Consider the following 20,101-nt stretch of genomic DNA (forward strand, 5'->3'; position numbering starts at 1 on the left):
GCACTGCTTTCCCTATAGGTATAAATACCTGCTTATCTCTGAATCTTGCACAGCTGTCAGCATGCTTCTTGATTAATAGTTTTGTTTTTCTTTCCAGATCTGATTAAAATTATTATGGCTCAAACTTAACGCATAGCTTATTCCTAGGAATTAATTTAAGATATTTTGTCACGCACGTTCATAATAATCTTCACAACCAAATTCCATTGATGTTGTGGCGATTATTGAAGACAAGGTTTTCATCAAAAGCCCTACCACAATATTACATTCAGGCCCCTAACACCTGTTCTGTAATTAATAAAGGACCTAATTAGGGACTGTATTATGTCCCAGACATGTTTAGTTGAATAATAGATATGTTCTTGGTACGGGTAATAAATGAAATTATGTGATCCCCTGCTGACTGCTAACCTACTTTCAGCATGGTCATGTCGTTAGTTTATTCTGTCTAAGCAGTCTGCAAGGGGATATGTCAGAGAGAACAACTGAAGTGAGTAATCCTATCCGTGGAAAAAGAACCAGAAGTCATTTCAGGGATGATGTTTCAGGGGCAGTAATGATTCCATGTAACTGTTGACTGACACTACATGATGTCACTGTTCCTTGTTTTTCATGATGTTTCTTTCTAAGATTGCCTGCTGCCTCAATACAGCCCTGGAAGCAAAATGCAGATGTGCAGCTTGAGAGCAGAGCAGAACTATTAGCCATGGGAAAACTTTGCTCCTCAGCACCACATGAATACCTCTGTAGAGTCTCCCAAAGATAGAAGTCTTAGCACAGGAGTGTAAGACATTGGTACCTGGTGCCATTTGAGATAATCTAGGTGATTTGAAACACCCATATGGGACCACCAGATCCCATACTGCACCGTCATAAAATTCATGCTGTTCTGGAACAAGCCATTGGAGGTTTTTCAGGAAAGTATGCTCTAGATGATGCTAGACATCTAGGTTTAGACAACTGAATTGACTTCCTAATCTCAAATCAGATTTTACACTGTGAGTCCCTCCTTTCCTTACATAGATGTAGGAATGCTCTGTCCATATGGCCAGGTAGATGTTTCTGAATGAAAGCAATGGTAAAAATACAAATTGATATGGCTGGAAAAATGTGATAGGTGCACGAGAATTGGGTTATTTCTTTCTTCTTTTTAGAGGAGTTTCCTTGCTACTACAAAACAGAAGGCTTACAATCCAGATCTGTTATTTTGTTTTCCAGGTAATGGATCTATGTTAGAGAGACAAAGCCAGTCAAACAAAAAATAGTGAACAGTGGAACAGAACCTGCCACCAACAACTGCACGGGGTAGGAGCCCACAGAGGAGTCAGGTTGTGACTGGGTCTTTCTTAGGGAGCCAGGGAAACCTGGTCCAAAAGTCAGTCTTGGGAAGTAGGTGATTGACTCTTGTCAAAGCACAGCCTTTACTCAGTTGTGGGTTTTGGTTTTTTTTTTTCCCTGATGGCTCATGAATCTGTTGATTTCCAAATTATCCAGGCTTCCTGTCGACTGAGGCAGAATGGGAGGTGCTGGTTTCTGGACTGACAAAAGGAGATTTTTTTTAAAATTTAACATATAGCATCATTCTAGAATGCAGTTATATATAATTTGCTATTTTGTACCCAAGCACAGAGGTGCTGACAGGAACAGTTCATACATCGAAAAACAAATATGAACACTGCAAATCTACTTTTATAATTACCCATTTTTTTATATGACTTAGTCTTAAGACACATACAGAGCTAAACTCTCATTCTTAGGCATGTTGCACCAAAAAAATATTATTGGAACATTTCTCCTGAAGATTATGAGTCTTGAAGGAATTTTTTGGTTTTGGAATGTAATATTCTTTCTAGCCTTTTTAATATATCATTTATGTATTTTAGTGATGTTACAGTTGGGATTTGTGCTTTAATAAGAGCTTTCTGGTTCATGGGCTCTTCCCCCCCCCCCCCCCCCCCCCCATTTCCTTTATCCTGCAGTGATTTACATGGTGTTTATGACAGCAGATTTAAATATATTATGTTGCCACAAATAAAGGTTTCAGCAGAAGGCAGGATCTTGCTTTCAGACTTTGCTGATTACTTTGCAATTGTGTGCCATGTCCTGGAACATTCTTTTTTGTGCTACTTTGCACATGTATATATATATATATCCCAGGGTCTGACCTTCATATAACCTTGGCTGTACATGAATTGCGGCATCAAGCCATTAGTTGCTTTTCAGATACCAACCACATTCTAGTGTTTGAAAATGTTCCCTGGACTATATTGGTAAATTAGCAAGCCTATTTAAAATGTTGTAACAAATAGCAACTGATTTAGGACTGAGTTGGAATGTCCCCAAAATCAAAATCCATCATCCTGTCATACTGTAAAGAAAGCAATTGGTAAATAAACCATTATTTGAAGAAGGAGAGAAGCTATCTAACAGACAGGATAAAGCAGGAGGAAAATAGGGATTTGGAAACAATAATGAATGAGAAGAGAAAAAGATTACTTAGGATTATTTTTTCTAAATTGCTTCACAGCCAATACATAGTTTCTTTCTTAAAGAGTCATTTCAGATATTTATCATATATTTTAAATTACTGTGCTGTTTGCTGTTGCTTCCAGCAACCATCTGGAAATGAAAATATAGACTGTTTATAACCAAGGCCATTTTCTCCCCTTGCCCACACACCTGGTGCTCTCAGATTCTTCACAAAAGCAGAGCTACAAGAAATGATCTTTTTCTTTAAGAGAGCAGTTGAAAGAGCTGCCCTTGTAGGAGGGAAACATAGATAATGGGCTTTTCTGGCAGTCTGAAGAAAAATGAGAAGCAGGTCAAGTTTTCGGACTTTCCTGACTTGGAAGGGAGCCATTAACCATATGGCTTTGTATTCCCTGCGTGCAATGCTGTGCGGCCTCCCATTAGAGACAGATGGTGCGATATCTGTACACGAACAGCAAAGCTTCCAAGACCCCGGCGCTCCGGCTGACGTACACTGTGGTTAGTTCAATGGCAGGGGATATTTCATGTTATGCCTTTGGTATGTTTCTCTCTTTGAATGAAATAATCCCTTTAGTTTTTAATTGACAGGAAATTCAAACCCACAAGATGGAAAAAGAATTCACGACAGTGTATAAAAAAAGGGGGAAATGCTTCATTAAATTTTTGCCTGACCACAGCAAGAATTTTTTTTATTTAAATCCCAGCTAAGTTGAGTCTTTAGAACTGAAAGTTTGAAATTCCTTTTCTCTGTGAACTGTTTTTTTTCTTCCTGCCTGACCATATTGATACCTATAGATATCATACTGCTTATCATGAAGTTTCCCAGGGTATTTTGGTATTAACTTCAGCAATACACATTTCTAAAGCCTGTGATGAAGCAATATGTGTCCATATCCCACATAAAACCCTATTGTCATTGATGGAGTTCACAACCTGAACTCTGCTTAGGTCTCTCAAGGAAAGTAAGGCTCTGGCTTCCATTTCATGGAAAGTCCTAAGTTAAACTGTGAATATAAACTCGGAATAGGGACCAAACTGTCACTCCCCCTCCACTCAGTGCTTTAGTCACTAGACTAAATTTATTCTTGCTCTTGCAGATTCTCAATCTGACAAGTTCTTTATGCCTACTTAGCACCTATAGCTATCCCAAATAGATACAGGTGTTTACCACTTCCCATTGGTTCCCTGTATTTTTTGTAGAAGGGGAAAATATGTAACAAAAATGCTGGCTGAATGACTCAATGAACAGACCAGTGTTAGGTCTGATAGTAAGTAGAGGGAAGCATGGGTGGGATATAGGAGGACTTGATCTCTCATACAAGTTCTTTGGAGGCATCTACCCCCATCCATTGACTGTGTAAGATGGTTAAAATGGTTATTTTAAGTAAGTGGACTGAATTCCCTTTAACACTGGTCTCATCACCTGAATTGTTGCTGTAGCAGCACTTAATTTGCAAACTGAGTTCCTCCAAAAGAGATTTAAGAACACTTTTAAGTGATTAAGTCTTCTTATATTCACACATACATACACAGAGAGTTTGTCTTCACTAATTTTCAGTGATTATACCTCAGGAAACACAGGACTCATCTGTACTTAAGTTAGGCTGGAATATGCATGTCTTATATTATCCATTATGTGATTTACCAGCCAGCTTTACAGAGCACAGCAGAATTTAGTTTGAATGCACTATGAGTAGATGATGTTGCAAAGACTCCCAGCTCAGTGTGCCCAGAACCCAGAATAAACTGTGTGCTGTGACCAGATGGAAGATACCATGAGTGCAATGATTCATTCTGATATCTGTAGAAGAATTTTGCATTAAGAATTACAGAAGTAACAGTGGGTTTTTACATATGTATTAGTTACTAGGTGAAGAGAGATTTCAAGATATTGAAAAAATTAAAACGATTGGCAGCACATACATGGCCGTGTCAGGATTATCACCTGAAAAACAGGTAAGATATAGTTTTCTTTAAGAAGCCAAGCTTTTGGTGTGTCCGACCATTCATATTAGAGAATATTAGTGTTATATTTATGATGTACACAGAGCTGTGTTTGCTAAAAGAAAATAGACATTTGGAACTTCTGGCAGACAACAGTTGCACTTCTTGATGAATTGAAATGACATCTTGTGCTCAGAACAAGAACCATATGAATTCTTTCCTCAAATTTAGGTTTATAGGAGAGAAAAAAAATCTCCTTTCAATCACACTGATGTGAATCTAGAGCAGGCCTATCTATATCTTTGGACATACTGTAAAGTTACCACTGTAACTCAGACTGGTATCTGGCTGACAGCCTCCAATAATCTATGGAGAGAGGATCTATTAACTGACAGCATACTTATGCAAGTGTAAGGTTGAATTTATACATTTTTGTGATGATATAGCTGTACATCTACAAACAGCATCATAAACTATACATCAAAAAGAAAGCAGATTCATCAGTTCAACTGAAGAACATCACAAAGCCAAAAGCCTGCACACTGCTCTCACTTGCAGAGGTGTAAACCAAGCTGAGGGAAAAATCAGCCACAGAGGACATATGCACAGTCACAGCCATAAACCTCAGATAAGTCAGATGAGAGAAATCCATTCATAATTACCCCCAAGAATATGCCTGGAAACAAGGTCTCCAAAGGAATAAGACGAGGCTCTAAAATACATCCATTGGGAAGTCAGCTGTTGCTGAAATCTATCTTGCTTGACAGTTGGTGCCTCTCCCCAAGTAAGAGGATCACAAAAAAAGGTGTGCTGCCCCAGATCAATCATAGAGTGAGAATCAGATCTGCTCACATTGATTTCATCTGCCAGAAAAGCAGAAGTCAGGTTAGCGTGAGCTTTCTAAACTAGAAAATTTCCATTGTTTGTTTAGAATACATTATAAAACATGTGGAGTGTAACTAGCTGAGCATGTCCCACCTACAGAGTAACAACTGATGCTGTCAGCTAGAAACCCACAAAACTAGACATGCATGAGATTTTTGTTTGTACTAACTCAAAATGTTTCTGTGCAGAGATGAGCAAAGAAGGACTGAGCATCAGGGAGGTATCTGGTTATAGCTACACAGCTCCTAACCACATCTTTTGTCTCTTGATGTGGGTAAAAATTCAAAGCAAGAAAATCTTTACTGCATTTCCAAGACTGATTAACTCATCCTTTTTCTTGAGCTGTAATAGCCTAATGGAATTTTTATGTATGTTCTAAATATATTTATCTTCATACATACATGTCTATCACCTTGTCAGCATCTAGGAGGTGAGGGCTGCTGACAGAGGTTGGCATGCTGTGAACTGAATGAGTCTGAGAACAAGGACCGAGCATGGTGTAAACAGGGTGATGCCAGGGAGATGCTTATGTTCAGTATTAAACACTGAGAATAATGAAAATTGCAAAGGACTGGACAGCATGACCTGGGAGACAGGGAGTGGCTTGCAATGCTTCACTTCTATGAACTGAAAATTTGTTTGATGAAAGAATTACCTGGCTTCAGAGTAGATGAGATGACATCATACAACAATCAGGCCAAAACCACGGCTGTTCCTTACTCCACTGCCTACTCAAAGAAACAATTAAGGAGTTCCCTATCTGCCCTTGAGAGTCTCTGTCCATCATGTGCTCTCTTGGTGTTCTGGGAAGACTAAAACTTACTCCTGGTCCCCATCTGTATATTGACTGCCCTGCAGGAACAGAAAAGGAGGAGAAGGAGCAGGGAGTGACTTGACTGCTCTAAGCTGTGGTGATTAATGAGATACAGAACAACCTTTTCCCTCCCAGTTAACCTGTCCCAGGTTGCTTGGCTTACCCTGTTGTTCTGGCCACTATTCCATCCCTGAGAGCACCAGAATTGGTGTTTTTCCTGGGTGATAATTTCAGCAAAGGAGAATTATATCTTTCACTTCTTTCTCTCTGCTTCTTGCCTACATGGGTCGTCCCTGGTTCTCACTAGTTTTTGTCCCTTGCACCTGAGCTATCTCAATCCTGTCTGTACTTTCTTTCTCAGCTTTAGAGAGATTTCACATGCCTTATTAATTCCCATCATTGCCTGTCAGATTACTGACAGGAAATTACTTTCTTTGGTACTTCACACTAAGCTTCTCTTTATCCAGGTATACAGGTGGTGTAATATAAATGGGAAGCATTACCATTAATAATACCCTACCACTCTTGGATCTAGCATGTTGAGACTATTCTTACAATCTCCAAATTCAGATATTGGGAACTTGGTAAGGATGGGTGGGAGCTGGGTAAATGAAAAACTTTTCTAACATATTGGTTTATAACTTACTCCTCAGCAATGTGAAGACAAATGGGGGCATTTGTGTGCTCTGGCTGACTTCTCCATAGCTCTGAATGAAAGCATACAGGAGATCAACAAGCATTCGTTTAACAACTTTGAACTCCGTATTGGTAAGCATAGTTCAAACACAAGAGCTAAAATGGGGTTTTGTCTGCAAGGATCCAACTCTGTAAGTGCACCCCAGAAACATTGAAAGGACATGTACAATTTAAGAGACTCCAATACTGTATCCTCTGTTTTCAAATTGACTTTATTCCAGGCAAAGTTAGAAATAAGAAATACTTCATTTATAGAATATGGGCCATGATTTGGGGACTGCAGGAGTTCTAAGTTTTGGTGAACAGTGGATGGGTAGCATAATTAAGCTACCGTATTTAGCAAGTCTGGCTAAGAGCCAATGGATATAACACAAGAAGTGAACTGGAGAGCCAAGACCTAACCCCAAGCTTGAAACTGGTTTACACAATCTGCAGTTAATCTTCCTGTCTTAGATTGTTCTTCAGTAAAGACATAATAGTAGCTTATCTTAAACCCTGTGTGTAGGTAGTACTTTGGTTTTGCACAAAAATTGAATTCCAGTTCTGACCTGACCAGTGGCAGCAGCTCTGAATTGCTGTGATGGGGAGCCTATTATCCTGGAAGGATATTCTGGGTGGCTAGTAGGATGGGACATGAAAAGATGGCCTGAATATATGGCACATAGCAGAAGTAATTCTGATGGCTTCTCATGTTGACTGGATCACTGGGCAAAACCAAAAACTACCTGGAAGAAACATGTCCTTTACAGACAACTCTGCCATTAACAAGCTGAAATATATTAATCAGTCACAGCATGGAGGGTTGAAGCATCTCTATCTGTGATCTGCACTTCCTAACAGTTTTAAACAGAAAACTCTCAGTACCCAAGATTTCTCAGGGAACATGCATCCACTCTTAGTAAGTGTGGATCACTTACAAAGATTTCATAGAGCATGAGTGCAACAGTATTTGGAAATAATTTCTATCACCAATTTTAAGAAATATTCTTTTAAAAAAATGTAAAAAACTAAGATCCTTTTCCCAAAGATGTGCCTTTCACTACCACTAAATGTATTCTTAAATCACTGCTGTAGAAAAAAAATAGTCTCTTCTATATTATTGCTTGTCTTGAATTTATGCAACAATCTTACAAGATACAGTCTTTCAATAACTTTGTAGAATACTTTAATATTTTCACTTGATGGAATGTAAGAATGTAATTTCTTGACTGTATAGCGCTAACAAGGTTGCCTTCAACAAGTGTAGACCCAGAAAGATCCTTCCAGAGAGATCTTTCCTACTACATAAGAATCAGTTTGCAGGAGCTTTGGCAATAATGTGCAGAATACAGATGATACGTAAGTACTGTGGTTCCACTGAGATGGACATCCTGTAAAATAACTCTGTGGATATCACTTTCCATGTTTTCTAGTTTTTCTGTTTTGTTTTTTTTTTTTTTTTTTTCTCACTTTCTTTGTATATATACCTTTTCCTTAAGCTTAGAGATAAATGTATCTGAACAAGGCTTCATCTTGATCTTAAGTGCAAATATGGTTTCAGCCATTCTTTTCTAACTGGATATCTCTTCTCAAATTTTTTTTTTTTTTTTTTTTAATAGGGATTAGCCATGGGTCTGTCGTAGCGGGAGTTATTGGTGCTAAGAAACCCCAATATGATATCTGGGGCAAAACGGTTAATTTAGCAAGTCGAATGGACAGCACAGGTGTTAGTGACAGAATTCAAGTGCCTGAAGAAACGTATCTGATCCTGAAGGACCGGGGATTTGCCTTCGACTACCGGGGAGAGATTTATGTCAAAGGTATCAGTGAACAGGAAGGAAAAATCAAAACATACTTTCTTCTAGGAAGAGTTCAACCAAATCCTTTAATCTTACAACCAAGAAAACTGACTGGACAGTACTCATTAGCAGCTGTTGTATTAGGACTTGTACAGTCTCTTAACAGGCAAAAACAGAAGCAAATCCTTAATGAGAACAATAACTCTGGAATCATAAAAGGACATTATAACCGGAGGACTTTGCTCACTCCTGGTGGATCTGAGGCAGCAGCCCAGGCAGAGGGGGCTGACAAAACTGAATTGCCATAATCAGCATTTTGTTTGTGTTCTTTTTTTTTGTATTTCTTTTATATATAAAAATAAATATACAAATAAAAAGGGTTTAATTTTTTTTAGAAGAAGTGTGATTATTTTCTAGTGTGGTATTTTGATAAGATTCAGATTCCTACATTTTAACAAAAAGTGCCAGCATCTCTCCCTCCGACCTGTGATTAACCTCTGAATGTTCAGATGTAGTAGCTGTAGGCCAACACTCTGCTGTGCCAGCTACCTGCAGAAAGGGACAAGAATAAACCTCTGACTGGAGGGATTTAGAACATAAATAGTGTAGGGAGCTAATGATGGGGAAAGAAGGGAATACTGTCCACACTTTTCAGGTGAAAGAAAAGGTATAAGGAGGTTGACTAGGTTCTTCACACCTTTAGTTACCTTCAGGTAGAGTTATACACACCTAAGATAGTTGCCTGGTCTCCATAACAGCCGGGGAAAAGCTAGTCAATACAGCCATAGGATTTTAAGGTGTGCTATCTGCCCAGATGTGAGGATCTGGGAGATAGAAGAGATGGATCTTGCCCTAAACTGATTTAATTGAGTTCACTGGTTGTGGGCTCTTAAAATAGCTTAAGGTGTGCTCCTCACAAGAGAGTGACAGCACTGTAGATAGATAAATTGGATGTTGGTATCCACCTGACTTCTTGCATCCAATCCAGGAGGCCAAGGCTCTCCCGTAGGCACTATATCATATCTGTCAGTTCCATTCGGAGGGCTCAAAGGCACTAGGGTATCTTGACCAGCACAAGACACATATGAATAGATAACAGAATTACACCTTGAATGGCATGTCTGGAGCCTACAGCTGCATCTCTTGTCCAGTCAAGGAACTAATAAAATTCTCTGGAGTCACTTGCCAGAGCTTAGCTCTTAAACCCACCACCAGTTTGAGATCTCACCTAACCAAGGGTTGTCTGAGGCTGTAAAATGAGTACATGCTGAAGTACAGTAGGAGATAAAGCTCACTGCTAAACTCCTGCTCAGTTGCCTCAAGAGGAGGAGGGGCCAAGACTGAGGATACCCCAAATTATTTGTGTGCCAGCACAGTGACAGTCCTGCTGGGATGCTACAATGGCACACCTAGGTGTTACAAGACTTGCATTGAAAGGACAATAACTTTTGGGGGGATGGCTAATCAACTTCACCCTGGAAGCAGTAAATATATAGCAAAGGTTCCTATAAGCATCAGTGCCATGGTTCATACTGAGCTGTAAAGTGCACAAATGAACCTTTCATCAAGTCTGTATGCTCAGAGGAGCTGGGTTTATCACAGTAAATATTATCTTCAAAGTGAATCACAGATGGAAGCAGCAGAACCTGTAATCACACATCAATCCCCAGATGAGACCCCATACAACCAATACATATGTAAATACAGACCTTGCTTTTACAGGTTGTAACCCAGGCCTTAATGAAAACCAGGGTCTCTTGGGAGCACTAGCACTGAATCAGACACATTTTTAAAAGATGGCCAATATGGCAAGGAAAACTTGATTCCTATAAGACACTATTGTTTACTAACAAAAGAGGCACCAAAACATGAAAGTGTTTAATTGTAGTAAGATAAAAATAATGGTTTTCATTGTAAAATAACCTGATGAATGGCTTTGTGGGGCAAAATTTAAACAGCTGAGTGTTGTCTTCAGAAATAGAAAATAATAAAAATGATCATATAAATTCCACAGAAAATTGTATCACTGAATGATGGGTCTGAGCACAGAGAGCAAAGAGCAGCCTGAAATGTTACACCCAGTGATGACTGCTGCCAGTAACTGAGTTCTCATTCCAAATTGATTACTCCTTTGAAACCCCACAAATAGAATTTTTCATGTCACACAGGGAAAACTGAGTCCCTCAGCGCACCCAGGCCAGTGCTAATACTGTAGGAGATGAAGACAAGCAAGGGCTAACATCTGAAGCAGTTAAATTAATTTCACATTTACAATGGTATTTGAGGCACTATAGAAGGGAGTTTTGGTTTAAACAGCTCATTAACAGCTGTCCTCTCCTTCCCAGCTTATTTCTGTTCTGGATGGGTTCGCTTCTCCTGGTTCTCTAAACATTTAATTCTTGCTAATATCCCAGCTGAACAGGTTTTCTAGTTCTCACCACTGCTGCCAACCTCTGTAATAATGAGTAACAGTGAGTGGAAGGTATTAACTAGGTAACAGGATTGAACACTGGAGCTGTGAGGGCAACTTCACTGCTCCTTAACATGGGCCCAAATCTCCTGCTTCTTATTGTAGACATGGATGGCTTCCTGTGTTATCCCTCTCAAAATCTCCATTAGCATAACTATGTTCCCAAGCAAAATTGTCTGCTAATGAAGCCTGAGTCTGTGTTGACCAGATAAAGAGTTTGCTAAATCAGCTTATTACCATGAATAATTCTTTAGTGAGGAATTTCACCTGTTACTGCTGCAGGTAAATCCCTACTTGGGACTATTTGTCTACACTAAATGGCTATTTGTCACCCCAGCAATTACAATGCTTGTTCCTTTTCCAACTGTGATGACCTTAAAGGTTCAGCAATGTTATTTCTCATTGTAGCATCTGTTTTCAGTGGAGCAGCAGCTATTATTTACGTTCTCAGTTTTCTGGTTTTACTCCATGACTTTATGGTACCATTACAGTATTCAACTTTCAGTCACAACTCTATCTTCAGGGTTTCTTGTTCATACAGGATAGAATTCCTCAAACAAGAAGGACCTATAAAGTCAAAACACCTGGTTAATATCCTTTGAAACATGCATGGCTGGGTTAATAAAGGTAAATTGCCTTGATACTGTAATTCTTTGACCAAACCAGCCACCCAATATTGAGACATTTCCTAGATTTTCCCCATTAAGAGGAGAAAACCTTGGCAGAAACTCACTATACTCTTTGATATCACCTTATTTATTTCTACAAATGTGCACTACAGAAACAAACAGCAGCCAGCTGCTTGCTCAGAAATTTGTACCTCAGTCCCTCAAACAAGTTCCATGCCATAAGCTCTGCTGACTTAAATGTTTTCTAAACAAACAGGCTAAAATCCACAGCTTTCTTCTCTGAAAAGCAACATACAATCAACTAAATCAAGGGCAGTTTATGTCAGCTTTGAAGGACTCAATCATTAAAGCAGATGGAATATTGACTATCTGGACAGTACTTCTGTACCAAAATCATTACCCTGTAATGCTCCACTGGCATGTTTGCAACCGTCATTCCTATTTTCTAGTGAAGATTATATCTGTGGCATCTCTTTGCAGGACGGTGAAAAGTGTTGATTAATTTATGCCATTCACCAATTTTAGTAATATCTATCCAGAAAGTCACAGTTAAGTACTGATACCTGTCAAGGTATCTACTCTTAGCTCACATTAAGAATCAGAACTCAAGGGAGTTTACTGAGAACAACATGATAGGTGTGATATCATTTAGAAGTGTGTGCTGAGAAAAAAAGCAGTTCAAAAAATAGTCCTTGCACACAGGGGAAAAATATCACTCATGTCCTCAGCTTTAATTCATTCCTGATTACTTCACAGTCGTTTGCACATTTTGAAAAGCACAGCAAAAAAAAAAAAAAATAATCTCATCTAATCCTTTTCTCATTAGAAGAACTTCAGCTGCCTTTCCTAAGTGTAATGGGAGTCAAGGAGTTTATACAAATACACAGCACAGCAAAGGGGGCCAATAGCCACATGTCCTGTCACTGCACACTGTCAGGCTGCAACACAGGGAGCAGAGAGCCTGGTTCCAGAGCTGACTTGATGAACACACAGTGAAATGATCAGAAGCAGGAGGAAATAACCACATTAACCGTCATTGGTGGTACATGGTAAACGTTATAATTGCACAGTCAACTTATTAACCTCCCCATCAATCTTTTTCTGTTGCTCAACAGCAGTGACACAATTAAGTGTTTGTGGTTTCCCCAGCTCTGGGCTTTGCTGGAGGAGGAGAAAAAATATGACAGTGGAGCAGTTGGCAGATGGAAGGGAAGGGGTAAAAATTAAATATGCATATCTCTAGGCACTTGAAACTTACTGCAGTTCAGTTAGTATTTAAGGAATGCTCTCATTAACTCTCATAGTAGAACAAAATATTTCCTTGGTTTACATAACTTTAGTAGATAAGGCCCAATTTTTTTAAAAAAAAATCTTTTTTTCTGTCCATTTTCCACTAAGCTCTTTTTTAGGTGATGGCTGTCAGCGTTAGAGCCATCCAGAAACTGATTCATTCAGCTCTTTCATGTGAAAATGACAGCAGTGTGCAGGGCTGGTTAGACAGCACCTCCTGTAAAATGCTACTCATGCTACTTCTCCTGACACAGATCTCCCTCAGCCCAGGGTGGTTTTTTTTCTGGCTGATAAATATGTTAATATTGATCTGCTGAAGATCTAACTGTTTCATAGTGCATGTACCTTTTAAGGGTCTTGAAATCACAGCCTCCTTCAGATATGCAGTATTTAAAAAAAACAAACCAAACCAAACCAAAACAGCACCACTGTTGTCACATGGAGAAAAAGAAGAAATCTCTGCTGGTTTGCTGAAAATCTAAGGTTCTAAAAAAAATGACATATGTATGAAATGACTTCTGATTGCAAAACCCATTCCCAGCAGCAGTGACATGGGATACACCAAGGGATATTTTCACAGCAACTGGATAGTAATTATCATTTTAATTAACTCATCAGTTACTTAAAATAATAAAAATAGAACAGCCTCTTCTTATTTATCTTTCCTCACAGAGACTATTGTGACAGGCTGTCAGTTTTCTAAGTTTCTATAAATCACCAAGTAATTTTACTTCAGATGAGTGATTACCTCCTCTGGATGTGCCCAGATCAATGCTTTAAAGCTCCATCCAGGAGTCAGGAGTCACATTCCCATCTCTGGGGTCAGCACACTTTCTGTGGGTGAGACCAAGGCTCACAGTGACACCAGCTCTTTCCCCATAGCCCTACTCCTGAGAAAAGCAAGACCAGCGGCTTGGGCAGGGTGGGAGCTGTAGCCCAACATTTTTCCCATCTGAATGAGGGTGGGAAGAAGACCCTATCAGGACCTATCCCACAAGGTAAGTCAAACTGGCACCTTTACAGCTCATTCTTCATTAACAGCCTAGTTACCTGCAAGTTGTTATAATGGCCACTCAGCAGCTTGTCTGGCCCAGACCTGCTCACAAGGCAATGAGGTCACTGCAGCATGCAGTCACTTGCCATCCCATTAAATTCCCCCCTTCCTGGTATTTAACGTGGCAGGACCCATTACATCTCAGAAACCACTGTATTGGTGTTAGCAGGCAAGTATAAATGGAACCATGTCCAACAAATCCTTTTCTGTTGCTGGCTTTATTTTGGGGTTTGTTTGTTGGGGGTTTTTTTATTGCTTCCCACAGAACAAAGAGAAATCTGGGTTTTCATAGTTTCCATTTTATTTATCTATTTGGAATTTACTCAGACAAAAAAACCACACCTATGTCCAATACTTAAAAAATGACTTAAAAAACAACATGCTTTCCTCTTACCCTCTCAGACAATGTTGATGACATGTCCATTGCAACTTAGGGTTCTCCACCATATTCCCTCAGACGTATTCCACCCTTAGCTCTACAAACTGAAAAGTTCATATACAGCATGTTTGCAAGAAGACCTCAGCCACCAATTCACCCCATCTTAATGCTCTCATCACTTCTAGAGCTAGAGGACTAGAGCAGAAGGGCCTTCATGAATGATGTAAAAAAAGAAAAATTCTCCATGAAACAAGTTCCAAGCTATTTTGAGCTTTACAGACACAAGTCAAGATTTTATTTTCAGCTTTAAACTCATGGTGAACACAGAGAGCACTAGTATCATCAATTGCCCCTAGAAGATATTTTTGCAGGTTTTATGTTCCTATTTGTTTCTGCCTCTGCATTTAATCTGTATTCCCATGCAAAGCATATTGACGTTAGCCAGTCTTGGCTAGGCATAGCAACCCATGCCTTTGTATTCTTTCTTGTGAAGCATCACATACAAGAAAGAAAAATTTGATGGCAACAGCTGCAGTGTGAACTTCCACCTTCAGACACTTAGCCAAATTTGTATTCATTGATTAAGAGTCCAAAAAGCATCCTTACAGTTCCACTCTATTATCCTTTTTTTTAAAAAAAACCCCACACTTGTGGATGTCAGAAACTATTGCACATTAGCATCAACACAGTTGGGAAGAAGTTGATTTTGCTCCATGTTCCCATGGTTAACAAATTACCAGTAAAACAAACAAAAAATAAAACAAACAAATTAAAAAAGCCGACAAAGCAAAAACCTTAATCTGTTTTTGGAGCAGAGACTGGTATCCAATCGGAGCTCCTCCATTGTGGTAGAAGGCATTATATCTAGACAACAGCCATTATCACCTTTGCTCAAGGTCATAACTTCAGATTTTAGCACATGTCTTCTGTGTAAGTCCATTTTAGACGTCAGGCTCCTTCATCTCTGGTTCAAGTTTTGTAACAGTCTTGGTTACTCCATGGCCAGGAGGACTAGGGAAGTGATTTTCCCCTGTACTCGGCACTGGTGAGGCCACAGCTCAAATACTGTCTTCAGTTTTGTGCCCCTCACTACAAGAGACATTGAGGTGCTGAAGTGTGTCCAAAGAACAACAATGAAGCTGGTGAACGGTCTAGAGTACGAGCCTTATGAGGAACAGTTGAGGAAACAGGAGTTGTTTAATCTGAAGAAAAGGAGGCTCAGGGGAGACCTGATCGCTCTCTATCACTAACTGAAAGGAGGTTGTAGCAAGGTGGGTGTCGGTCTCTTTTCCCATGTAACAGGTGATAGAATGAGACGAAATGGCCTGAAGTTGTGCCAGGGGCGGTTTAGATTGGATATTAGGAAAAATCTCTTAACCAAAATGGTTGTCAAACACTGGAACAGGCTGCCCAGGGAAGTAGTTGAGTCACCATTTCTGGAGGTATTTAAAAGATGTGTAGACATGGAGCTTAGGGACATGGTTTAGTGGTGGGCTTGGAAGTGTCTTTTCCAACCTAAATGATTCTATGATTCTATCATTTTAAGATTTCATGATCCTTAAGACTGTCAGAGATGACAAATATGTGTTCATAAAAATTCTGCTGGAGGTCAGTGGCAGAACTGAGTCAAGCAGTGTGGCTTATGCAAATGAAAGCTTCGATGTAGTTAATTGATTTAATTCCAATATATGTATACTTTCATGAGCCAAAAATAGTAGTTTCTTGAGACATCTTTAAGCTAGTGAAGAAAAGCACCACAAAAATGATGATGGGGAGTTAAACAAGGTCAAATTGGAAATAAAGCATGTAGTTTTGTCAGCAAATATAATTAACCACTGGAAGAAACCACCATGAAAAACAATGAATCTATTATCTTCCAAAGAGTTCAAAACAACATTATAGAGATCTTTGTGAAAATTGTGCTTTAATCAAATACAAGTGCCTGAATCCACTGATAAGGGAACAATGAGGCTTTCTACAATCTGTGAAGTAGCAACAATAATTTCAATAATATTTTTTTCTAAATCCATGAATTTAGTATTATCTCTTCACCACTGGGATAAACAACCAAAATAGAAGGTAAAATCCTCAGTCCTGGGAATGTTTCACAGCCCTTGCTAATACTAACTGAAGGTGAGGAAGGCAAACTTTTTCCTTTTCATCCATTAATTCAGAGCCCAGAAAAAACATAATTTGTTACATGTCTCCCTTTGTGGAAGGCACCAAAGGTGTTGAAAACCAGTGTCTCAGCTCACTGACAGACATTCTACCAAGCTATTTAGCTTCCCTATGACTTATATAACTGCTTCATTGATTTTAGCAAAAAACTCTGTCGTCAAGCATCAAGAAAGAAATTGAATTACTCCCCCAATTACATTCCACGACTCGCACCCCACCACCTCTCACTCTGCTGTTTCTCCTTACTTATCCTGGTGCTCAGAGCAATAACTCTCTGTGGCATTTGTTCTAAGGAAGGGCTGTAAGACCCACTGGGGAAGAGCATCTGTTTCTTAACAGGAGTTTGTTCACAGAGGATTTAGTGAGATGTCAAGAAATCTTTGTGGTAGTTGAGTTGTGTGACCTTGGCTACATTGAACATGTCTGTACTTTCCCTTACAACTAAAAATGTGACCTTGAGTCAAATGAATGAAGAGTTCACTACAAGAGTAGTTTTTTATCATGTCTCCCTGTCATTGTTATATAAGCAGATGATATTACATATGTAAGATACCCAGACTGACAAGGCTTCTGTAGGCTTTTGTTCCACAGAATCACAGAATTGTCTAGGTTGGAAAAGACCTTGAAGATCATCCAGTCCAATCATCAATTCCACATCCAGAAAAGCCTCTGCTGAATAGAAAACATAGTATGCAGTAAAAGAAGAATGGAAATAAAAGTTTCCTCTGAAGTTGTGTGGAGGCAAGAAAGAGACCCATGTTAAATGCTCAGAAAATATCTTCCAAATAACCTGATTACCTATTTGCAACCTGTAATTCATGATGCATTTCTCAAACATCTCACAAAGGCTGACAAGAAGATTTTTTTCCCCTTCTCTTCTTGAACTGCACTATTACCTAATTCTGTTACCAAGACAAGAAAAAGTTGAGTCCTAATATCTTACTTGGATTATCAGTTCCTACCAAATGATAGAGGCGAGAGATTTGTACTGGAAAGTAACAATGGCAAGGCAGAATAAAAGCCTCTGCTGCTTTGAATTATTAATAGTGTATCACCGCAGTGCACACACCAGTCACACTGTTCTCTTTTCTGGTGCCTCAGGAGAAAGAAGTATAGTTTCCAGCATACTTCAAGCCTTTTAAAAGCTCTTTGAGTACACCCAGCTATTTCATACCAGGGATAGTTTCAGGGCAGGGCAGACTTCTTAAAGTCATATCATCCTGCTTAGAGGCATGATATGAGGATTTCACATGGGTTATTTTGGGAAGACATTTTCAACAGCATCCAAATGGAGGGAGAACAGTTTAGTGCTCCTAAACCCCTTAGGCTCTGTTTGAAAAGTTAAAATTTGTAATTATACAAGCATATAGATATCTAAATTGCCATGCATCGTGATTCCCTTCGGCTGGTTGCCTTTATGCAGCTTATCCCACAGATTCTGATGTTTAGACTTTTCCTAACATATCTAACAGGCTTGAATGGTATTTTTGAGGCAGAGGAGCAGTTTCTTCAAGACAACCAGAAAGTATTTTGCTGGACACCTGTTATATATGTCCTGGAATCATTGTAACTCACAGGATATGCCAGCAAGCACAGCTCAGGGGTTTGTCAGTGGTGTATTTGCTGTGTCCAAATAAACATTCTGAAAAACGATAACCTGACTTTCTAACTGGTTTGGGGTTTAGGCTGCAGCAGACTAGAGTAAGTTGTCTCTGTAGTGCCCTTCTACAGTTGTTCCTGAACTGTGCAAAAAGTTATTTTGGCAGAGACAACTTTATTTACAACCTCTCCTGTCTCCTCTGTCTTTGATAGGTGAAAATATTCAAGGTGTGACAGCTTGTGGAGGAATCATAAATCTGTCTTATTACATTCATTTACGTAGAAAACATAAGACTGTATTTCTACAGCAAAAGCTCACTTTTTACTGTTTGAAAGAAGAAGAAAACATTTAAAACCTGAAACAAGTATAAACGACACAGCAATATATTTTTGCACCAGCAGGCAGGATGAAACTATTGGCCTGAGAGATGAAAAAGATGAAGCACACACAGCTGACCAAGTTACTAATTTTGACTCCCATAGCAGGGAGTAGACTTGCTCAGGATAAATCCAGACTGTTTATCACGAGCCAGCCAGAAGCTGCTTTTGTGTAGGTACTCTCTTCACAATGCCACCACAAGGAGATACAGGGATAATGTATACAGAGCTGTGGACATTGCTCATGGGCACAGTTCTTCTTCAAGTTATGTCCATGGACTCAGGTGTTTATTATCTTGCACTGAAAGCACCTAGGGCTGGATAATCTAAATAAATAAGTTTTATGACCCAACACAAAATTAACACTTATTTCTGACCTTGGTTGCTTTTACCCTGTGACCTAGGCCCTGTCAGTCTACCAAGTCCTACAATTTCTATCCCAGCCATGGGGTCAGCAAATACTTTCCACAGTGGTAAATACATTGCATTTATTCAAGCATTCACAGAATCAAAGAACCATCTAGGTTGGAAAGGACCTTGAAGATCATCTAGTCCAACCGTTAACCTAGCACTGACAGTTTCCAACTACACCATATCCTTAAGCACTATGTCGACTCTACTCTTAAACACCTCCAGGGAGGGGGACTCCACCACCTCCCTGGGCAGCCCATTCCAACACCTAACAACCAGTTCTGTAAAGAAATGCTTCCTAATATCCAGTCTAAACCTTCCCTGGCACAATTTGAGCCCATTCATGGAAACCTAACTCCTCCCAGCTGTCTCTGAAGAATCCTGAATCAGCTCAGGCCTCTACTCTGCTGATGCAAATCTCAGTCACAGAGAGCTGGATTGGAGAGCCATAGAAATGAGTAATCCTAAAGTTTTACTGGAGCACCATCCAGTCCAACTGAGACCCTTCTTCCCAACTCAAACAGCATAAAATGGCTACTGGCATCTCAGACACCCCTGTGGATTTTCCTCCTAATCTGATCTTTGCTGTCAACTTTCCCTCATGATCATGATCCTATCAGTATTGAAAGGCCACTCAAGGCACTAATCTTGGCACTCTTTATGTTGAATCTTGTACTCTTGCTGGATTCAAGCCCTCAAGACGTGATGTTCATTACTGTGGTTGCCAAAGCACATTAGGGACTGTTAAAGTGGAAGAGCTATTTTTCCAGAGCAATCAGATCACGACAGATACCTTTCCTAACCTTGGCTATAGCACTTGGCTGCATCACATCAAGTTTGGTGCTGAAACACTAATATGCACATTCTTATAAAATGAATTTAGCAGATGACATTTTCTACACTTGGCATTACCTGAGCACTTGTTAGAGTCCAGGGCAAATTCTTTCATTGCTTTTGGTAAGACAGCTGGTCCCATGATCAAAATGATGGAAGCTACAAAAGAGCTACAGGTACAGAAATAGAAAGGATGAAAAATTGCGTGCAGAACATGCACATGGGCAAACACAGGCTCAGACCTGGATATCTGAAACAAGTTGCCATGAAAT

At 39.5% G+C, this 20,101-nt stretch overlaps 1 protein-coding gene across 2 annotated transcripts in view; it reads left to right on the forward strand.

Annotated features, from left to right (window-relative positions):
- Nucleotides 1–8,992, forward strand: part of ADCY8 (adenylate cyclase 8) — a 139,042-nt gene extending 130,050 nt beyond the window's left edge. For both annotated transcript variants that reach the window (XM_074840604.1, XM_074840700.1), the window contains 3 exons: nucleotides 4,354–4,446; nucleotides 6,787–6,901; nucleotides 8,428–8,992. In XM_074840604.1, coding sequence (XP_074696705.1) covers nucleotides 4,354–4,446; nucleotides 6,787–6,901; nucleotides 8,428–8,915 — 696 coding nt within the window. In that variant the 3' untranslated portion in view covers nucleotides 8,916–8,992. The remainder of the gene's footprint in view (nucleotides 1–4,353; nucleotides 4,447–6,786; nucleotides 6,902–8,427) is intronic.
- Nucleotides 8,993–20,101: the final 11,109 nt, after the last annotated feature.

This window comes from Strix aluco, chromosome 1, assembly GCF_031877795.1.
Source record: "Strix aluco isolate bStrAlu1 chromosome 1, bStrAlu1.hap1, whole genome shotgun sequence".
Classification (NCBI taxonomy): domain Eukaryota; kingdom Metazoa; phylum Chordata; class Aves; order Strigiformes; family Strigidae; genus Strix; species Strix aluco.